This window comes from Teleopsis dalmanni, chromosome 2, assembly GCF_002237135.1.
Source record: "Teleopsis dalmanni isolate 2A chromosome 2, ASM223713v2, whole genome shotgun sequence".
Taxonomy (NCBI): domain Eukaryota; kingdom Metazoa; phylum Arthropoda; class Insecta; order Diptera; family Diopsidae; genus Teleopsis; species Teleopsis dalmanni.
In genome coordinates, this window is record NC_051847.1 from 65,155,820 (window position 1) to 65,175,903 (window position 20,084).

General features: G+C 28.4%; 1 protein-coding gene across 1 annotated transcript in view; it reads left to right on the forward strand.

Annotated features, from left to right (window-relative positions):
• LOC119680473 (potassium voltage-gated channel subfamily H member 8) overlaps positions 1 to 20,084 on the forward strand; it is a gene marked incomplete at its 5' end in the record, with an annotated part of 43,619 nt that overhangs the window by 6,068 nt on the left and 17,467 nt on the right. Inside the window, 4 exon segments of the mRNA XM_038093295.1 lie at positions 2,757 to 2,961; positions 5,499 to 5,678; positions 5,765 to 5,883; positions 10,755 to 10,835. Coding sequence (XP_037949223.1) covers positions 2,757 to 2,961; positions 5,499 to 5,678; positions 5,765 to 5,883; positions 10,755 to 10,835 — 585 coding nt within the window.

The window sequence follows — 20,084 nt, forward strand, 5'->3', positions numbered from 1 at the left end:
AGCTTTCTTAGTGCCTTGTTGGCATTGGTCAAATAAGTTAGTTTGCTAACTCAATAAGATACTTCAGCAAAGTTTCTACTTAACCACAGGATGTTTAAAAAATTCAACTAAAAATATCTCAAACTGTTGCTTAAGTTTAAACAGTATAAAAAATCTTCCTGAATATTCAACGAATGTTTAAATGTATATCAATATTTTTCCTTGTTATTGTTTTTATGTACTTTACTTGAAAGTAAAAAGTATCTACGTGTTCACTTAATTTATGACAAACTTTTTTGATTGCGTATTGCCTTTTGCCTGTCATAAATCTTAAGCTGTTAAAAAGCATTTTTTCCTTTAATTCCTACTTCCTTTATGTATATTCATTTTATTATTTCATGTGCTCACATCCATCTGGAATTCAATTTGATTCGATTCTCGTTACCGAGAAACCTAGGGATGTGACACAAGTAAGCCGGAATTGGTGTGATGCTGTAATAATTTTAAAAATTAATAAACTGTTTTGTTAGGAACATTAGCAACACATCATCTGCTTTATGGTTTGGCATGACTTTAAAATTTCATGATTCTAAATTATGATATGACACGTCAAGGATGTATAGCACAATCTGTGCAGATACAAAGTAATGCTATATATGGCATGGAGTATAATTTCTGAGCAAAGTTAAAGAGCAGACAAGTAAAAAGTAAATTTATCGAAGGGGTGTGTTAATTTGTTAAATGTGAAGCAGAGTTTGTACATTTTACACATATTATACTAGTATATTTTATGATTTATAATGTGGATGATGAAGTTGTTTGAATTAAAGACTAGAATTTCTCTTGATTTTCTAGTCAATAATAAAAGAAAAAAGTTAACAGACAGTTAAATAGCAAATTAATAGCAAATATATATATATGTATATATATATATAAATAACCTCCATAGGTTCTCACACAAAGGTGTAGAAATTAAATGATGGAATTCATTTCTTCTTTATTGTAGCAATTCATACCCAAATTGTTATTTTCTTCTCTAGTATACATATTAATCTACATATCATATTAATCATGAAAAAGGGGTCTAAGTTCATATATATATTGAAATTTATTTATAATTTAAAACCCTACATATATTCATATTAAACAAAAAAAGTTCATTTGTAAGGTAGAATAAGGTATATAAGGTTTAGAATAAGGTATATAAGGTTTAGAATAAGGTATATAAGGTTTAGAATAAGGTATGTAAGGTTTAGAATAAGATATATAAGGTTTAGAATAAGGTATAATCAACTAATTTTATGAATTCGTTAACTGAATCATTCCAGACCCTTTACCACATCTCAGAATTTGTTTGAAATAAAGTTTATATGGTATATTAAATACTCAACTTAATCATTATAGACCATTGCAAATAACTCTTACAAAAATCAAGTGACAACTTTTCAATATTTAGCCAGACGGACAAGCGGATATTAAGAAACTGATTCGCCTTATCCTTCAGATCAACAATACTATATATATGAAGTTCATATAGTCTCCGGCTTCTGATTTCCAATTCAATTGTGTGACTCAGTCATTTAATTCACAAAAGTGAACAACTTAAAAGTACTACGCCACACAGTGTCTGGATTCAAGTCACTTTAAGATCTAATCTAAAACCACTCTTTAAAAATTCTTAAAAACATATTTGGTAGCCTTATATAATGAGTGACACTCTAAACATTCCTTGAATTCACAAAAATGCAAAGTGTAAAGGTAAGAAGGGTTCAAACAGTAATAAAGAAACAATAACAAAAATTTTAATTAATTTATTGAAATTTGGCTGAACATACAACCCTATTTCGAGTATTGCCAAGTATTGATAGCTTTTTTCGGAACCACTACAGGACATATATCTCTACTTAGAATAAATGTTATATGTTTCCATTTATATATTTAGTTTGTAAGACAATCAAGTGGCTACTATGGATATTATTTTTTCCTGATAATTCCAGAATCAAGTACAATTTTTCATGTCATTTATTTTATACTTGTAGGTATTTGAACTGCAAATAATGTAATGAAATTATGTAGATAACTTAAAATAAAGAAACGAAAATTTAGATTTATTTAAAACTCTTACTTTAAACTTTAAAATGCTTCAAAAATTATATTCAATATCAAGTCAATCCTTTTAAAATTTAAAAATAGTGGTTTGAAATGCTGTGGGTATATAGTGGTTAACTATTCTATAAATAAGGGAACTGTGATTTGCCTTACTATATTCAGAATGAATCTTATTCTAAATTCTTTCGAAAATGATCTACATGACTTTGTTGATATAATGCCCAATATTTTTTTGTATGACCGAAAGGTTCTTACAAACAGTCAGGTAACAAAAACTTTTTAGAAAACAATAATCTATTACAGATTACAATACTGACAGATACTTTTAACATCAGCAATTACAAGCAATTCAAATTAAACAAAATTTAAATCAGATCAATCAGTTAGCCAAGCGACTGCTTTATAAATGCATTTGATAAAAAAAATAATACTGAGGTAGATCGGTAGTCTACTAAATATTTTATTTAACATTCGTGATAAAATTGCTGTTTAATCAATATATTAAAAATTATCAAATTGTAAACATTTAATAAAATTTACATCTGAAACCATGAAATAAATACTGGTGTGAAATAAAATATAACTATTGATATGATTTTAATTGAATGAAAAAATTGAAGTTCAAATTTTTTATCTCAATACTTTTATATATATTACTTTTCCCACAGGAATCACATATTCATCTTGTGAAACTAACACGCCTGTTGCGTTTAGCACGTTTGCTACAGAAAATGGATCGATACTCACAATACACGGCCATGATATTGACTTTGTTAATGTTAAGCTTCACGCTAGTTGCACATTGGTTGGCGTGCATCTGGTATATCATTGCCGAAAAGGAGCACTTGATAAATGACAACGACTGGAAAATAGGTGAGTTGGGCAAACAGAAAAAAAAGCATTGTATATAATGATTCCATGTGTATATATCTTTTGATATGTTAACATAGAAACAGAACCTGTTGATGGCTTTATGCAGTGGCTTTAATCCAATATATCTACTCATGTATGCTTGTGTTTTATAATCCTGTTCACTTTGTTCGTATAGCCGAGGGCATTTTTTTTTTAACTGAAACATATCCACTGAAGTGTGGAATATACAAATTGCATCAACATAGATGCGACCGACAACTGATGTGTCAATATGAATGATGCATTTGTATCAATCATCCTAGTTGCAGAATGAACTACTTTATTCAATTTTTCAATTTTCTTGCTAACTTTTCTTTTTTTTTTTTGTTTTGTTTTGGTTTTATTAAAGCATCCTTCGCACTTTATCTGTAGGAAAATGTCCTTCTGTTTTATATATGTGTTTAATTGTACTTCCTTGTGTGAATCCTATTTTACATATTCTTCAATGGAAATAACTACGAAACTATAAATGAAAATTTTCAGAAAACATTTGTTAAGATATGGTAATTGAACGTAAAAAAATAACCATAAGTTGGACAAATGTAACTTTGAATTTAATTAAGTTTGATTTTAAATCTGATAGCTACGAAATCAGATTATGTTTTTAACTTAATATATGTATATCGTTAAGATACGTTAGGTTGGGTAATACTGGCGATCCAAAAGGGATCCACTAAGGCCTATTGGCTCATTGTGCTACCGTATAATAGAAAAGTACAATAACCAGTACAATAAGATATATTTCTTACATCCTTTGGTTTATCTTGTATTCCCAAAACTGTTTGTTTTTCTTTTATTATTACTTTTATTTATTAATATTTAAAAAATATTACACCCCTTCAAAAACAATTCAGATAATATTCAATTTTATTACAGTATTATTATAGAAATTTTTAAAAATTTCAAGCAAAATAAAATATGACTCGAAAGACACTGTAAAAATGACAAAATTTTCAGTTATACAAACTATAAGTCTCTGTCTGTACTAATCCATAAAATCATCTCTAAGTTTTAAATTGAAATTAAACTACACAATTCTTTGGTATAAAAGTTTTGACAATATCGAAAGAATTAAAAAAGCGTTAAGTAAATATACTATAGTCTTTTCATAAGACCCTTGCTGAGTATTACTCGCTAATTAATCTGACTTAGTTTCTAGATAAATCGAATATAAACTCTTTTCAATATCCTGAACTGATGTTAAATGCTTAAAGCTATTTGTGTAAGTAAATCAGATTGAAAACCAAGTTTTTCTATCTCAATAAATTTGAAAATAATCTTATTTATGCTTTCTGAATAAATATACTTTTATTATTTATATCCCTTCAAACTTTAGACATAAAAATGCAGAGTAAAACTTGTGTTTATCTTAAACTAATGTCCTGAGATTATCGGAAAAAAGTTCTGCATCTTCTTATTTCTATTAAATAAAAAAAGATCTAGAAACATGAACCAAAGTTTTTTAAGAGAATTGATCTATTGTTTCAATAGAGACAGTAGAATGCATTTCATAATTTCCCACGTTTTACTTCGAAAGCATCATGTATGCAGTCATAATAAAGGGTTTACTGAGATGTTTGTAAACTGATAAAGAAAACATCAATCATATAAGGAATATTATCTTCAATGAGTGAACCAAATCTAATTGATCCAGCAATTTCTTTCTGTTTGGGTATTTATACATATACTAGTCTATGAGTTTTCATGATTTTTTTTTTTAATAAAGAAATTTTTGAATTTTTTTTAAAAAATTTTTTTGATACTTGTATAGCGGTTAAAAGTTCTAAAATATATTTTTCCGTGCTAGATAAGTAGGACGTCTAATTTTATACTAGTGTATTATGTTTTGAGATAGTATAAAGATTTTTATATGAGAATTTTTTTCGCATCTAAACTTATTGTAATAAAAACAGCTGTTATCTGTATCTTATTGTATTCTTATGAACAAAATAATCAGAAATAACTCTTCTTCATATTTTAAATAGGATTTGGGGTCTGCCAGTTTTTAAAAATGACTACCTCACAAACTGACAGTTTTGACACAAGTTTTTAGAGGAAATTTGTATAATAATATTATTAGGATAATATTATTAGCAACATAATCATCAAATTTTAAATAATAAATGTATTAACTTATATCTTCATATTTAACCCCTAAATCAAACTTAGCTTTAAGATAGTTATTAAAAATACAATCGATTGATTAGATTTAAATATAATTGTTAGACAACATATTAACCCAATTCCAAATAAAGATTTTCGTTTTATAACAAGTATAAAACCAAAAATGAATGGATTTTAGATTTTTACTTTACCAATAATCCAAAAAGTTCTTATATAGTGTGTAGGATCGTATGCGTAGAATGAGCTATGTTTGACAATATCACCAGTTCTTTGTAATCTATATATATTAAATAGCTAAAAACTATTGTTATTTATGGACAAATATATACATTAATACATTATATACATTATCAAAATTAAAATTTCTTCTTAAGGTTGGATGCATGCTTTAGCGGAACGATTACGAGTGCCAATATCTAATATAACGAATGCTGAAGCATATTCTACGGCGCTCTATTTTACTTTGACTAGTTTAACGTCTGTTGGTTTTGGTAATGTTTCCGCTAATACCACCGTTGAGAAAGTTTTCTCTATTGTCATGATGCTTATTGGTGGTAAGTATCGATTGCTATAAACAAGTTCACATTTCCCATAACTTTTTAATTAACATATGTAAAATCAAACTTTTAATATATTTAAGCTCTTATGCATGCCGTGGTTTTTGGTAATGTGACCGCAATTATTCAACGCATGTATGCTCGTCGTTCCTTGTATGAGAGTAAATGGCGCGATTTGAAGGACTTTATTGCTTTACATCAGGTAAACAAAAACATATTATATACAATGTAATTATGTACAATATTAGATAAATTAAAGCTTCATATAACAAAATTTTATTAGAAATGAAATAAATATTTTTAATAATCTGTATTATGTGCTGTTTTCCACTAAGTTCTTATTATTTATTTATATTTTTTTTAAACTTTTCACTGAATTAAATTAAAGTCTTTAACTCGTTGTTAATTATATTCTTAAGCCATAAGTTTTATTGAAAAATAAAAGAGCTTCTTTAATTCAATAATTTAAAATTAGACTTAACAATCATAAAAGGTAGCTAAGGAGAGAAGTAGAAATGTGAAAAAATATTTAAATTGTTAAATTGTTAATAAAAACTTTCATAGAAAAAGTAACAAAACTCCAGAAAAATATGCGAACATAAAAAGTCAAGTACGGATTCGTGTTAGTTGGTTAAGGTGCGCTGATTCTGAGCTTCACAGGACCTGAGTTCGATTCGTGGTACTTGCAGTCTCAAAAAATAATTATTTACGAATAATTAAATACAAGAATTATTTCCAAGACCGCAAATACCCATTTGGCAATACCCATCATCTATTTGGCTGTATGTTCATATTTGGCTGTCTGGTCAGCCAAAAATTCAATTAATTAAAATAATATAAAAAATAAAATTTTTGTTGTTGTAGTTCACTACTGTTCAAAAAAAACCTCTTTAAAAAATATATAAAGTAATATAATCGTGTTAAAATATGATTTATTCAATTCTTTGAGCTTCTTATGATATGGTTCATCTACCACTGAGGTTAACCTCTTAGCTAATATATTATTAAACAACTGTCTGTACTTTAATCATTAACATTTTTATTTTATTGTTGAACTTTGTATTCATTAAGCCAACATCTACTTCTGAGCTAAAAATTTAGCTTGTTTGGATATTTTACAAAAAGATAAGAGATGATGGAAGAAGTTATTTAAACAGTATAATATAATACGCTTTAAATTCTTTAAAGACTCAAGAACCTCAGAAATGTACTTATTAAAAGTTTTTATTTTATTTTAATAGCATTTAAAATGAAATTAAAATTATTTATATTGGAGTGATTACCTTTCTAGTTAGTTTCAATTAAATGGTAAATTAATTTAACGATTTCTTACTGCGTAATAAATCTTCCGCTTTTAATTGGTTCACTTCAATGTAATAAATCTTGGTGCATATCCCCCAATTCATTTCCAAGAGGTAAATTTAAATGACATCAACATTGTCAATAAAAAAACTTTTCTCCGTAGCCAATTGCTTACAGCAATAAAATAAGATAAGTCAATTTATAGAAACATTTGTATCCTCTTAAGAGTTATCATCCCCACACACATTGATTCCACGTGCATAAAATTGCACGCACTCACTTGTAAAACTAGCAATTCCTGAGTTGATGAAAGAATTTTACTTTACTTCCCTGTACGATTTAATCAAAAAGTCAAATAACTTAATAAGTCTTACCTTAAATGGACTCATTGGGAACTCATGGATAAACAGTAACAAATAGATTTACTACGTCAATCCTGGGTATCGAAGCAGATCATTTCATGTTAAAAATTTCAAATGTGCAGAGTCTGAAAAATGAATCCAAACCTGCAGCAGCCTTGTGGACATACGAGTATTCCATTTAAGCAACACAGTAATTATTTCTTTTGTGCAGATGGTCAAGTTTCCGAGTGAATTTCTATTTCACTGAAATGCAGTGCACATATCCAACGCATTGATGTGGAAATTGTAGAAAAACATAAACCACTTTTCGATCAGGTGTATGTGAAGCTCTCATGTGGAAGGTTTAAAATACGAGTACTGCAACTACTCATACTAAACTTACATACCAACGTAGCACAATATTTAATTGTAGTATTAGCAGCAAGTCCACTGGGTTAACATAGTATTTATTGTGTTAATAGCTTTAACTTGTGACACAGTGTAGCTTAAAGCCCAACCAATAACGCCCACTTTGAAATGGTTTTTAATGCGTTTTGCTATCGAAAGAAAATGATAGCATAAAATTAAACAAGAAGTCAGCAAATTGCTGTGAGTAATAAAAATGTTTTACTAGTAATAAGGAAAAAATGTTGCAAATATATTAAGACACATACATGACATGTACATTCAATGTCAGTTAATAACTTCATCAGGTGTATAAATAGTAGAAACATAACACCGAGGCGTTACATAGCACAATTAGCATTTGTAACATTGATAGCTATTTTTTTTATACTTTACAATGGCGTGAATACTTAAATACTTAAAGAGTATTCAACATAACTTTAAAAATTACGAGTTCATTCAAAATTACAAAGCCATCTAACAATGAATTTGAGGATATCTTATAACAATTGCTCTAGCATAACGCCACGGAACACCCATAAGTAAGCTATGTCACATACTCACTCCAACAAACTTACTACTCAGTACAACTTACTACATTTTATTTCTTCTGATTATAATGCAATATTGAACACAATTTAAACTGACGAATGAAGAATTAAACTTCTTCATTACCATGTAATATTGTAAGAGCCGGACCTACTAAATTTTTCTTATTTCGACAATCGTTATTCTTTTTCTCTCACCCTTTCCAAAATCTTGTTATCAATGATATCTTTGGGCACAATTGAACTCAATTATAATTGACGAATAAAGAATTAAAATTCTTCATCGTTATTCCTTTTCTCTCACCCTTTCCAAAATCTTGTTATCAATGATATCTTTGGGCACAATTGAACTCAATTATAACTGACGAATGAAGAATTAAACTTCTTCATTGCCATGTAATATTGTAAGAGCCAGATCTACTACATTCTTCTTATTTCGACAATCGTTAGTCCTTTTCTCTCACCCTTTCCAAAATCTTGTTATAAATAATATCTTTGGGCACCGAACAGATCTGTCTCCTTATCAGAATTTGTCTTTGAAGACCCAACACTTATGTTACTCGAATCTTTTCTATACAGTCTCAAAAGTTTACTAACAAGCTCAATTAAACCAAGACCTAATAAAACTTGTATTTTATAATACCTTAAGGTATTAACCATTACCTGATTAATGTTAAAACGAGACAGAGACAACCCATAACTCCTGCGTTTTCATAAAAAAAAGGTCAAACTTGAAAAACTTATTACTACATAATTTTATCAAAACCAAATGAAACTTACTTGATAGAAGACAAGCTTAAAGTATTGAGATAACTTAAAATTCCTTTATAGCGAAACCATTACCTGATTGAATATGAAATGACATAATAACTAGAATGATAGAAACTTAATACCTTACTCTCTTGACTATTTAATACAAATTTATAATCATCACACCGCCACACCGCATAATAATACATATACGTATATACATAGATCCATATAAAGTAAATAATAATAAAATAATAAAAAAAAAAAAAAAATTAAAATTTAAAAAATTTTTCATTTTTCTGTGGTATACATCAAGTTAGTTTCTTATGTATTTAAAAGTTGCATTAGGAATCCTCCTGATAAGGGCAAAAGCGAATTTGCTGAAATAAGATTAAAAAATATATTGAAATATACATTTGAATTAAAACTTTAAATCCTAAAAAAGAAATCTAAAAATAGGCGTACTCAAAAATTAACTTTCAATTCGTTAAACTTGTGTTCCCAAATAAAGCTGTAGTTTATAAGGTCGTTCTACTTTAAATCACGGCAGGTACTTTGGTTAGTTTCACTTAAAACATAAATAAAAAGAGAAAATAAAACTTGGAACTTGAGTATTGAAAGTTTTGTAACCTTGGCTACTTGTGCAAAAACACGCCATCGCTTCTTATTTGATAGGCACTTGCAGTCCAACAAATTATAAAGGGACTATAAACTAATTTTGAAAAATTCGGATATTTTCTAAGACTACTAGTGATGAGTACTTGGCAATACTCGAAATAGCTTTGCATGGTGAGCCAAATTAGCTATAATTTTTGTTGTTATATTTCATTTCTATTCGAACCTTTCCAACTTTTAAATAGTTTATTTCCTAAGACCACTGATGATGAGTACTTGACAATACTCGAAACAGCGTTGTATGGTCAGCCAAACTGCAATAAATTAACTAAATTTTTGTTCTTGTTTTTTCTTTGCTATTCGACTCCTTCTAACTTTTAAATAGTTTCTTTTCGTCATAAGACGCGTCACTCTCGGCAAGAAAAAATTAACATTTAAATGACTACTTTTAATAGTTTCGAAGTGGCGACTCAAAAATAAGAATTATAATACATTGAAAATATTATTAAGTAGGTATGTTGTAATTACAGTCAAACTTCCACAACTCGAAGTAACATATTGTAAAGAAAAGGTTCGAGTTTCGGAGACTACGAGTTAAAGAACTTTTTTGTAATTGTATGCAAATTGCTCTCTAACTCCACTCTATTTATGCACTCTATTTAGTTGGAGTTATAGAAAATTCGAGTTAAGGAGGATTGACTGTATTTATTATTTGTTAATAATTGACAAATATGGAATATTTTATTTAATTATTGTGTGTCTTCCAAAATTATTATTTTTCATTTTCTTTTAATAACTTTAAAATCAAATCAACCTTAATCCCAGAATCTAATATATTGTAGTATTTACACGTGTACGTTAAACACAATATTTACTCATTATTTGCTGTTGAAGCATAATTTCACAAATTTGTAGTATATGTACACAGATAATAATAATAATAATAATAATAAATAATTTGCAATAATCTATAGCTACAGCACTTATTAAAATTCAATATTGTTCTTCTATTTTCAATTTTGGTTCTACGTATGTCAACAACATAAACCATTGCCTTCTGCTGTTGTGTCTGCGCGACTTGCATATGTGTGGGAACAACCAAACAACCACAGATGCCGAAGGAACTGAAACAAAGGATAGAAGATTACTTCCAAACGTCATGGTCACTTAACCATGGAATTGATATATACGAGGTAAGTAACTGCATAACAGTGAAAATCATTATAATTTTGCTGTCACTCGATACCTAAAACTGTCTGTTTGTCTGCCTGTGTCAAAACAATGCGTGCTTAGAACACAATGTGAACACACTGTGAAGCTTTCACAACAAAGAATTTCATTAACTTGGCCATATTTTTGAATCCAAATTCATGGTATGGCTTTTACCTAAATGTGCATAAATTTTCAATATCAATAATGGTGGCATCAATAGCAGCAATTTTGAAATGAACTAATAAAGTGACAATCATTTGCATATACATACTCATATGTAGTGCTATATATAATTTTACAAACCCATTTACAGCTAAAGTGAACCAAGTTGATACGAGTCAATTTTTTGTTTATTGTGTTTAACATTTTTTTTTTCATTTTCAAAATATGTACATGGACTACCACAATAATTTCGATTATACTTGTCGATTTTGGTCTATACATGTTTTAAATTCAGAATAAATATGTCGACCCTATTCTCATCTTCATCATCTTTATCAAGTTCTGAACTGTCATTCACTCACTTTTAGGTTATCTCGTACAAGCGTGCTAAAGTGTCGTTCCATGGGTTTGTTATTCTTAAACGAAAAACAAAACAAAAAATTTAATAAAAATAAACAAAAACCATTTAAAAAATATGAGAATATGAGAAAATAAGTGTATTGAGAAAGCCGCATGTCCTGTTTATAAATAATAAATTTATTTAAAATGCTCCTTTATTATTTGAAATTATTTATGCGGTTCTTTTTGAACTACACGAAATTTAAATTTTATTTTTATGTGCATAACTCTAAGTCCAATGTGTTTACTAAATGAATTTCCAATGAAAATGGAGAAAATAAACTCAACTTCAAGTATTCTGGTTACATTGACTTTTGAATAAAGAATCCCAAAAAAAGGTCTGTCGACTACATTTTCCAACATTAGAAGTTTATTCACATATTTATGACTTAAATAAATAATATTAAAAAAATATGTTTAAATTGTGTAAACCATAAAGTATTCATAAATTTAAACATTTACTTTAAAGGAAAAAGATACATTACATATTTTAGTATTATATATGACATTAAAATGTGGAATTTATATTTGCATTCAGTACATTATTTATGACAAAGTATAAGTGAATATATAGAGTATATAGAGAAGAATAAAAAAAAATGCATTTATTGTTAAATATTTTTAAATTTTTAAAAAAAATTAATATTGAATTAAAACCATGAACTAAGAAGTATTTGGATAATATAGAGCGACGATAATTAATAATGAGTTACAATAAAATTTTGTTTTCATTTACATGAATATTAATTTTGAACTAACTGCTGAGTATTATAAAATATTCCTCATCTGTAGTTTTTAAATTTTGCATTTAATTATTTGTGAATAATTTTTAGACTACAAGTACCAAGAATTGCACTCATACTCTGTCAAACTTAAGGTGCAGAGTCACTTTTATTAATGAACTTACCCAATTCCATACTGGACTTGTATTGTTTTAACTTGCAGTTTTATGAAGTCGTTATTGTTATTCAACCAACAATATCTTTTGCTGCGTTTTACTATGTACAATAAATAACTAAATATTAATGCAAGTAAAAATCGCAATTCATTTGCAATACCAGCATCGCTGGAATGGATTTCGTTGCTAACGTTAACGGTCAAGTTAATTCTTCAGAACTATGGAAAATATTATTCCCAAATAAGTACAGATAAGATATCATTTTTTTTCGATGCATGTTAATTTATTTTAAAAGGTAATATTATATAGTGCAGAGCCCAATGATCTGTAAATGCATTGATCCTACTACCGGGTGTTTTCCTAATTCAAAGCTCGTCTAATTTATACACAGTTTTATCAGTCTTATACAGCAAGTGTGGTGAATGCATCTATAATTTGGTTATAGGGACATGAGGGACATGAATTTCCAATATTTTTTCCAGAGTTCGTATTTGTGTACCCATGAGCGGCTCATTTTGGCTCATTCGGCTCACGGCTCATGAGCCGGCAAAAAACTCTTTTTTTACGATGGCTCACGCTCACGAGAGAGCCCAACTACAGAGCTCACGCTCACGAGCAAGAGCCGCCATTAAGTTATAAATGGGCTCACGCTCGTGAGCAAGAGTATGAGCTGCGGCTCATGAGATCTCATGCGCCCAATTTAAGATTTTATTATTATTTTTTTTTTGTGAAAACATGTCATTAAGAAAGATTTCAAATATTAATAATCTTGAACTAACTATAATATGGAAATAATCAAAGTCTTTAAAATAAACAATAAATATATTTGTATTGTTTATTTGTGGAAAATAATAATATTTTATAAATTTGTTTTTCAAATTCAAATTATTATTTCATTATATTGTTTCAATATAAATAATAATAAGCTAAATTAATTTCAAATTATATATTTTCACATATAACGTTTATAAAAATTAATAAAGCAAATAAACTAATAAATCGCTTTTTATTAAACAGTTGAGCTCGTGAGCTCTCGGCTCGTGAGACCTCATGAGCAGCACTTCAATATGAGCCCATTTTGGGCTCACGCTCATGAGCCAATTTTGGGCTCACATAAGAATTGGCTCTTGCTCATGAGCCTGAGCTGCTCATGAGTGAGCAAATACGAACCCTGATTTTTTCTATCTTTAGCTAGTTCAAACTTATTATTCGATAGAACATCTTATAGCCTTTATGTATATCTGTAACAGCAGAATGCTAGCAAAGTCATGTTAGGTTGTCAAACAATTTTAATATGGTAATAAAAATCATACAGCTCTTGATCGATTTGAATAAGGTTGTCTACTTTAACATGTAGGACATCGAAAATTTTAAAGTAGGAGTACTTTTCGAAAACTCTTAGTATTACACAATGTACATTTTAAATTAATTATATAAAAATAAATACTTGTAGTATTTGCATCAGCAAGACAGAACTATATATATGTAGGAACGTAAAAATGCACAGCAATTTACATTTTGTATTATATAAATTATATAAGAGTAGCAGGTATTTGTAATTGTTCTCAAACGAGAGAAATATCTTGTAAACTAACAAGTAATAATAATAGTTAATATAGTTTAATGCTTAGAGCAATAAACAACGCGTTTAACTTACTCTACATATATGCTATAAAAATATAATCTATCAAAACATATGCTAACGAAAGTTAAATATTCCAAATTTCAATAAATTAACTAAATTTTTGTTTTTGTTTTTTCTTGGCTATTCGACTCCTTCTAACTTTTAAATATTTTTTTTCGTCATTAAGACGTGGCGCTCCCGGCAAGAAAAAATTAACATTAGAAAGTTCATAACTTTTGGAAGTTATTGTTATGAAATTATTGTATCTAAAATGAAACAGACAGTCTTTTAGGATACAAGTCTATTAAATAGATTTTTCATTCACAAAATGCTTTACTTTTCCAAGAAGAAAAATATAGCACTATGCTAAGTCTTGTGAATATAAGAAGCATTGGCAATCACAAAAAAAAACTCATTTTTAACATGAGTCCACAAAATGCCAAAGGGATTTCTTCTCCAAAAACTTCTTTTTTTAAAAGTATTGTGTCATTGGGACATCATCTTATATATACCTTAACAGTATCTAATGATAAGATAACAGTAAGTCATCATTGAATAAGTAAAATGACATTTTATTATGCCATTATCTCTATAAATATCATATCTTTAAAATTTTAACTTGAAAAAAATAAGTTGGAATAGATTTGTCCTTTCAGTCTTACAATGAACTCCTCCTGCGGTGAAGGGGTTAGAATATTTCAGCGGTAGGAATGCATGTGGTAAGAGGCCACTAAAATCCCAGTGTCACGCCGACACTTGTGCTTGAAGTGTGCATGGTAGTAGGTATTATCCAACCTACGACATTTGACCAGATTTATTGCTATTGTGCTTCGGCTGTGCTGACCACTTGTGGTTGGACTGAAGGGGGATGTGGTTAATACCCAAACTTACGCGAAAAGAATGATTAGGTATTTGTTTATCATTCATTCGGCGTGAAGTGCGTATTTATAATCGGGTGCTGTGACTCAAAGATCAGCAGAGGTTTAAGATCGGCCTCACATGAAACCAAGGTGGAAGTTATGTCCTGCACATATTTCTTCATTTGGCACCGGCGGATTTTCTTGAATTTCCAATGCGGTGTTGATTAACGGCTTGTACCAATACGCTTGTTTTTGAACACCATAGTGTTAAGCCTCCACGGCATAGAATGTTACATAAAATAACAATAGAGATCTAGATCTAGTCTTACAATGCCCACGATAACCTTATTCTAATTACTTAATAGATTCGTTTTATTTTATTTTATTTTACAAATGCAGTTCTCATTTAGACAGTATCATTAATCTCAAGGTATATAAATCATTCATAAATTTGTGTTATAAGTTAATCTTAGATTCTCTTTTTATTAGCATATATTTTCTAATAGTTGATTGAAATAAGAACATTTCACATAAAGACTTTGATACGAGTACTGTTGGTTACATATAGATCTCCCATCTTCAACTAAAATGCATTAAATACAAAAATTATACAGAAAATATAGCTAAAATGTTGATGTCAAAATAAAAATAAAAATAAAAATAAAAGTTAAATGTTTTATGTATTATTTTATTTAGAGCGCTTCTAAGACTTTTCAAAAATTGCTTTCTGAGCTTTGAGCAAGCACTTAAAATTAATATCTGTCACATTTACCATCCATCCTTACTCGGCTTTATTTATATATTTCTTAATTGCAAGGAAATAATAAAATTTTTTATTGTTTTTACTTAAAGAGTCATGAATATTTTAATAAAACAAACCTAACAGATACAAGCAAAATATTTACTAAACTAATATATATTCAAGGGAACCATTTTTGCTATCACATTTACTATAAATATTCTCTGAAAAGCGTTTACTGCTTTTCATTATAATAAAAATGCATTTAAACTGATGTTTTACTGTATATAGCATATTTCATTTTAAATTGCATCTGATAAGTGAAAAACTTAAAAATAAAAACTTTTGTGAAAAAATAGTACTCAAAGGATCATTTTTAACTTTTAATGAAATTCCAACCATTTTTTACAGTCGAAGTCGTTTACAGAATGAAATAAATGGACGTACTTTCATGCTATAAGCTCTTAAATCATGTTTTATTTTCTATTTATCTTTGATTATAAGCACTTACTATATCAGCTGTGAACGCATTATAAAAATTAAATGTAAATTGTTTATATCATAAGATATAAATAAATACTTTTATTTATATTGTAACTAAAAATTTATCTTCGAACTTTTTACAAATAATTCAATGAAGTTTATAATTCAGGGAAGTTGACATCAGGACCCTATCAAGTAAATATATGTTTTTAAGATGACGATACCAGTCAATATGTTTGTCTGCCTGTTTCTGTGTATGTCAAGAATTTACTCACTGACCAAAAGTGCTATAGTGATTTCAGTTATAGAGTGAAAAGATTTACTAACTAAAATGGTAGTCGATTCAGTTATAGAGAAGACAGAAGGCTCATGTAAGCGCCACTTAGTACATGTTTATATCACTAGAATAGATATGATACAATGATGATATCCGCAGGATTATCATTGTAGTTGACCAAACATGAGTAACACTCATGAAGCAATTTCCAAACTAATGGAAACTAATGGTACTCCATGGTACGGTGGCAAGCACGGAATTCTTTCCGGTTTTGGAGGTACGTCTTAGCATCAGTATTCCACAGTCGACATGAAGAAAAAAATCTTGTGTTATATATTTGAATCTTATCGATCAATTGTCAATTGAAGCAATAAAATGGAATTTATAATTTTTTTTGTTTTGAATTATATACTCGTACAATGAAAAAGTTTATTAAATAAATACAGAAAATAAATAGAATAAATATAGAAAATTTTAATATATTCATTATGAAAAAAATAAAGCATCTCCAAATTATTTAGATCGTCACTGGGTTGTTTAGATGATCATAGCAAAGAATGTAACAATAACAGCAGCTAGTATAACAATAAAGAGCAAAAATATGTTTCATTATCTTTAACAAAATATGTAAAAAAGATATGAATAACTTTCCATTGTTTAAAAATTTAACATTTTAAATATCACAAACAAAACATCCAAATAACAAATGAATTCGTCACTGAAAATTGTTGGAATTTACAAATACACTCTATTGATTTGACGTGATATTTCGTAATACGAGGCCGGTTTAATAAGTCAGTGACTTTTTGAATAAAACAAATTTTTTACGGCAAATAAACATTTTATTTTTCTACATAATCACCTTTTAGCTCGATACATTTAGTCCAGCGTATTTCTAATTTTCTTAATCCCTCCAAATAATAGGTTTTTTCAAAGCACTCAAAATACGCGTTTGTTTCGGTAATGACTTCTTCAATTGACTCAAATCTCTTACCGCCCAGCCATTTCTTTAGGTTTGGAAACAAAAAATAGTCGCAGGGGGCTAAATCTGGAGAATATGCTGGATAGGGTAGCAGTTCGTATCCCAATTCGTGGATTTTGGCCAGTAATGCTTAATCAGCACACGAAATTCACTTTTTTCCATTTTCGTAAAAATTCACGAGGTGGTCTGCTTTGAACGGCTATCAAACACCAACTGATCGACGTAACTTGCTCAAAATTAGAAAGTTGCCCACTGGTAGATTACAGCTGACGGCAGCACTGTTGCATTTGGAGTAACTGCACGGGAAGTTTAAAAACTCACTGACTTATCAAACCGCCCTCGTACATTCTTGTTTAACATCAGCCAAAATTAATCAGGATTTAAATATTTTCGCAAAAAACAAAGGTCAGTAATATAACAGCTTTATTAATCAAAAATGATTATATCTCCTAAACAATGATAAAAAATACACTTGAAATATTAAATTTATAATACTTCCTTTGTAAAGTCTCTGTGTGACGTTTACAGTGTTATTAGAAGAATTTATGTCAGTCAAATAAGGAAATATTTATTTTTTAAAATATTAATAAATTTTTAACCTTTCTTTTGCAAAAACGTACTATTGCTTTAAAAATTTTTGTATATTATTTATTATTATTTTTTTGTTATTGTCTGGGGCTTTGTTTTGCACGCTTGAAAATATGTTTTATATATTTGACTGACATTTAATTTAAGTTAAGCCGTTGGCTTTTCTTACTTTGGTGTTAACTCCACTATAAGCATTTTTGATTTGACAGTCGGTATTTATCGCGCACACGCAACAAACATTCTTTAAGATTATTTTATATAATCGGCATTGGTTTAGTTTATCTATACTTTAAAGGATGCTTTTGCCTTTGCCTTTGAAAATGATGCTTCATCCTCGGGTTGTTTTTACGATTTTGTTTCTAAGCGCTTGAGTTTTAGTTCAGTTTTGCCTTTAGTTACATTTTGTTATGAATAAAATTGTTTATCTTTTTATTAAGCCAAAAGAAAGAGCAAATGGAAACCAACATAATATAAAAAAATTTTTATAAAGTATTTGCTTAAAGCATTTTTTATATATATATTTCACCAAAGCATTTGTTGCTATTATATATATTTTTGGTTGGCACATAAAGACAAAAACAAGTTATATAAATAAATAGCCTTATTTTTATTTTTGTATTTTGCATAAATATTCTATGTTTATACGAGAATATTTTTAAAAGTACAATCAGAAAATTCTAACCCAAATATTTTTTTTTCTTTCAAGTGTAGTTAATATGGTTTTAAAATATATATATATAAATACACAATTAAAGTTGTTAAAACTTTTGTATTAATATTTTATTTGTAAATTTTAACTTTCTAAAAATAATTTAATTTTTTTAGGTCAAGTTTTAATGACTACAACTATAAATTATGATATATGAGTCTATCAAATCATGTGGTATAAAATGTATCGACCGTTTTTTGGTACATAATTAAATAAAATTTTTTTTATTGAAAATTACTTTTATTGAGGTTTGTTATTATTTATGACATATTACCATTTTTCAAATAGGTTTATAATTTCATCGCTGTAGAACTGTTGTCTCTTATCGCCGAAAAATCAGAATGTTAGCCGTTCAGAACCAATGACCTTCTCTTGGCCCAGATCGAGACTGGGCAGTCACAGAGAATGTGACTAGTAGTCTTGTCTGCTTCTAAGCAGAGGCGACAATGTATCTCTTCGGATATACCCATTTTGTTAAGATGATAACATAGTTCATGATGACCCGTTAAATATCCCACCAGCGACCTCAACTCTGTTCTGCTGAAGAAGGATATCTTACTGTAACTGTAGTGACAAAAAACACGGATAGTTTTTATATCATCCAATATATTATTATAATCTTGTTCTCGACACTTTCGATAAAAATGAGACAGTGATTAAATGGTGACTAATTAATTGGTTTTCATTCATTTCTTAAATTCATTTTAACTTATTTTATTACTTTAAGTTTTGTACATAACTATAATGGCACTGTAACATTTATGTTCTCAATAACTTATTGAAGATGTAAAAAAGTCAATAACATCTTTAAAATTTGTTATCCTTAACATAAAACAAAACTTTCGCAATATAAATTTGAGGTTTCATCTTTCTATAGTTCGTAGAAGCATACGTATTTTTTAACAAAATCGACTCAAAAAATTTTATAAATAATGTGCCAAAACACATAAATAATTCAAAAGGCATAAATTTCTCGATGAACACAAATTTGTACTTAACCAAATTTGATTTTAATGAAGCCCAAAACAATAACCAACAAAAACCAATCCAACAACAATAGAGTAAAATGTAAATTCGTAAGCACATGAAAGCCGAATAAATCACTCATACGTGCCGTTGATCATTAAACGCACATTCAACGTTAAAGTAATTTAATTACAGTTTCAGCATAAAATATGCATGCCACTGACAACACTTGAATGATTTATAAATAATATCAGTAAGTCTGTAAACATGTACAAACATGTATACAATATTTAATGTATCTCAAACATTAATAGCCGTAGTCCATGTCTTGTAGTAACGAACGACCAGTGCCGAACTGACCATTGGCAACAAATGCCAAAGCAAATAAATGCCACATCAGCCTTTTTGCCCATATAATAAATTAACATAATTATGAATTTATTGCCCAAAAATGTGTAAAATAAGTGAAAGGTTGATTTTTGGTAATCATTCAAATAATATCTACAAAAAAGTTTCATAAATATTTGTTCACACATATGTACA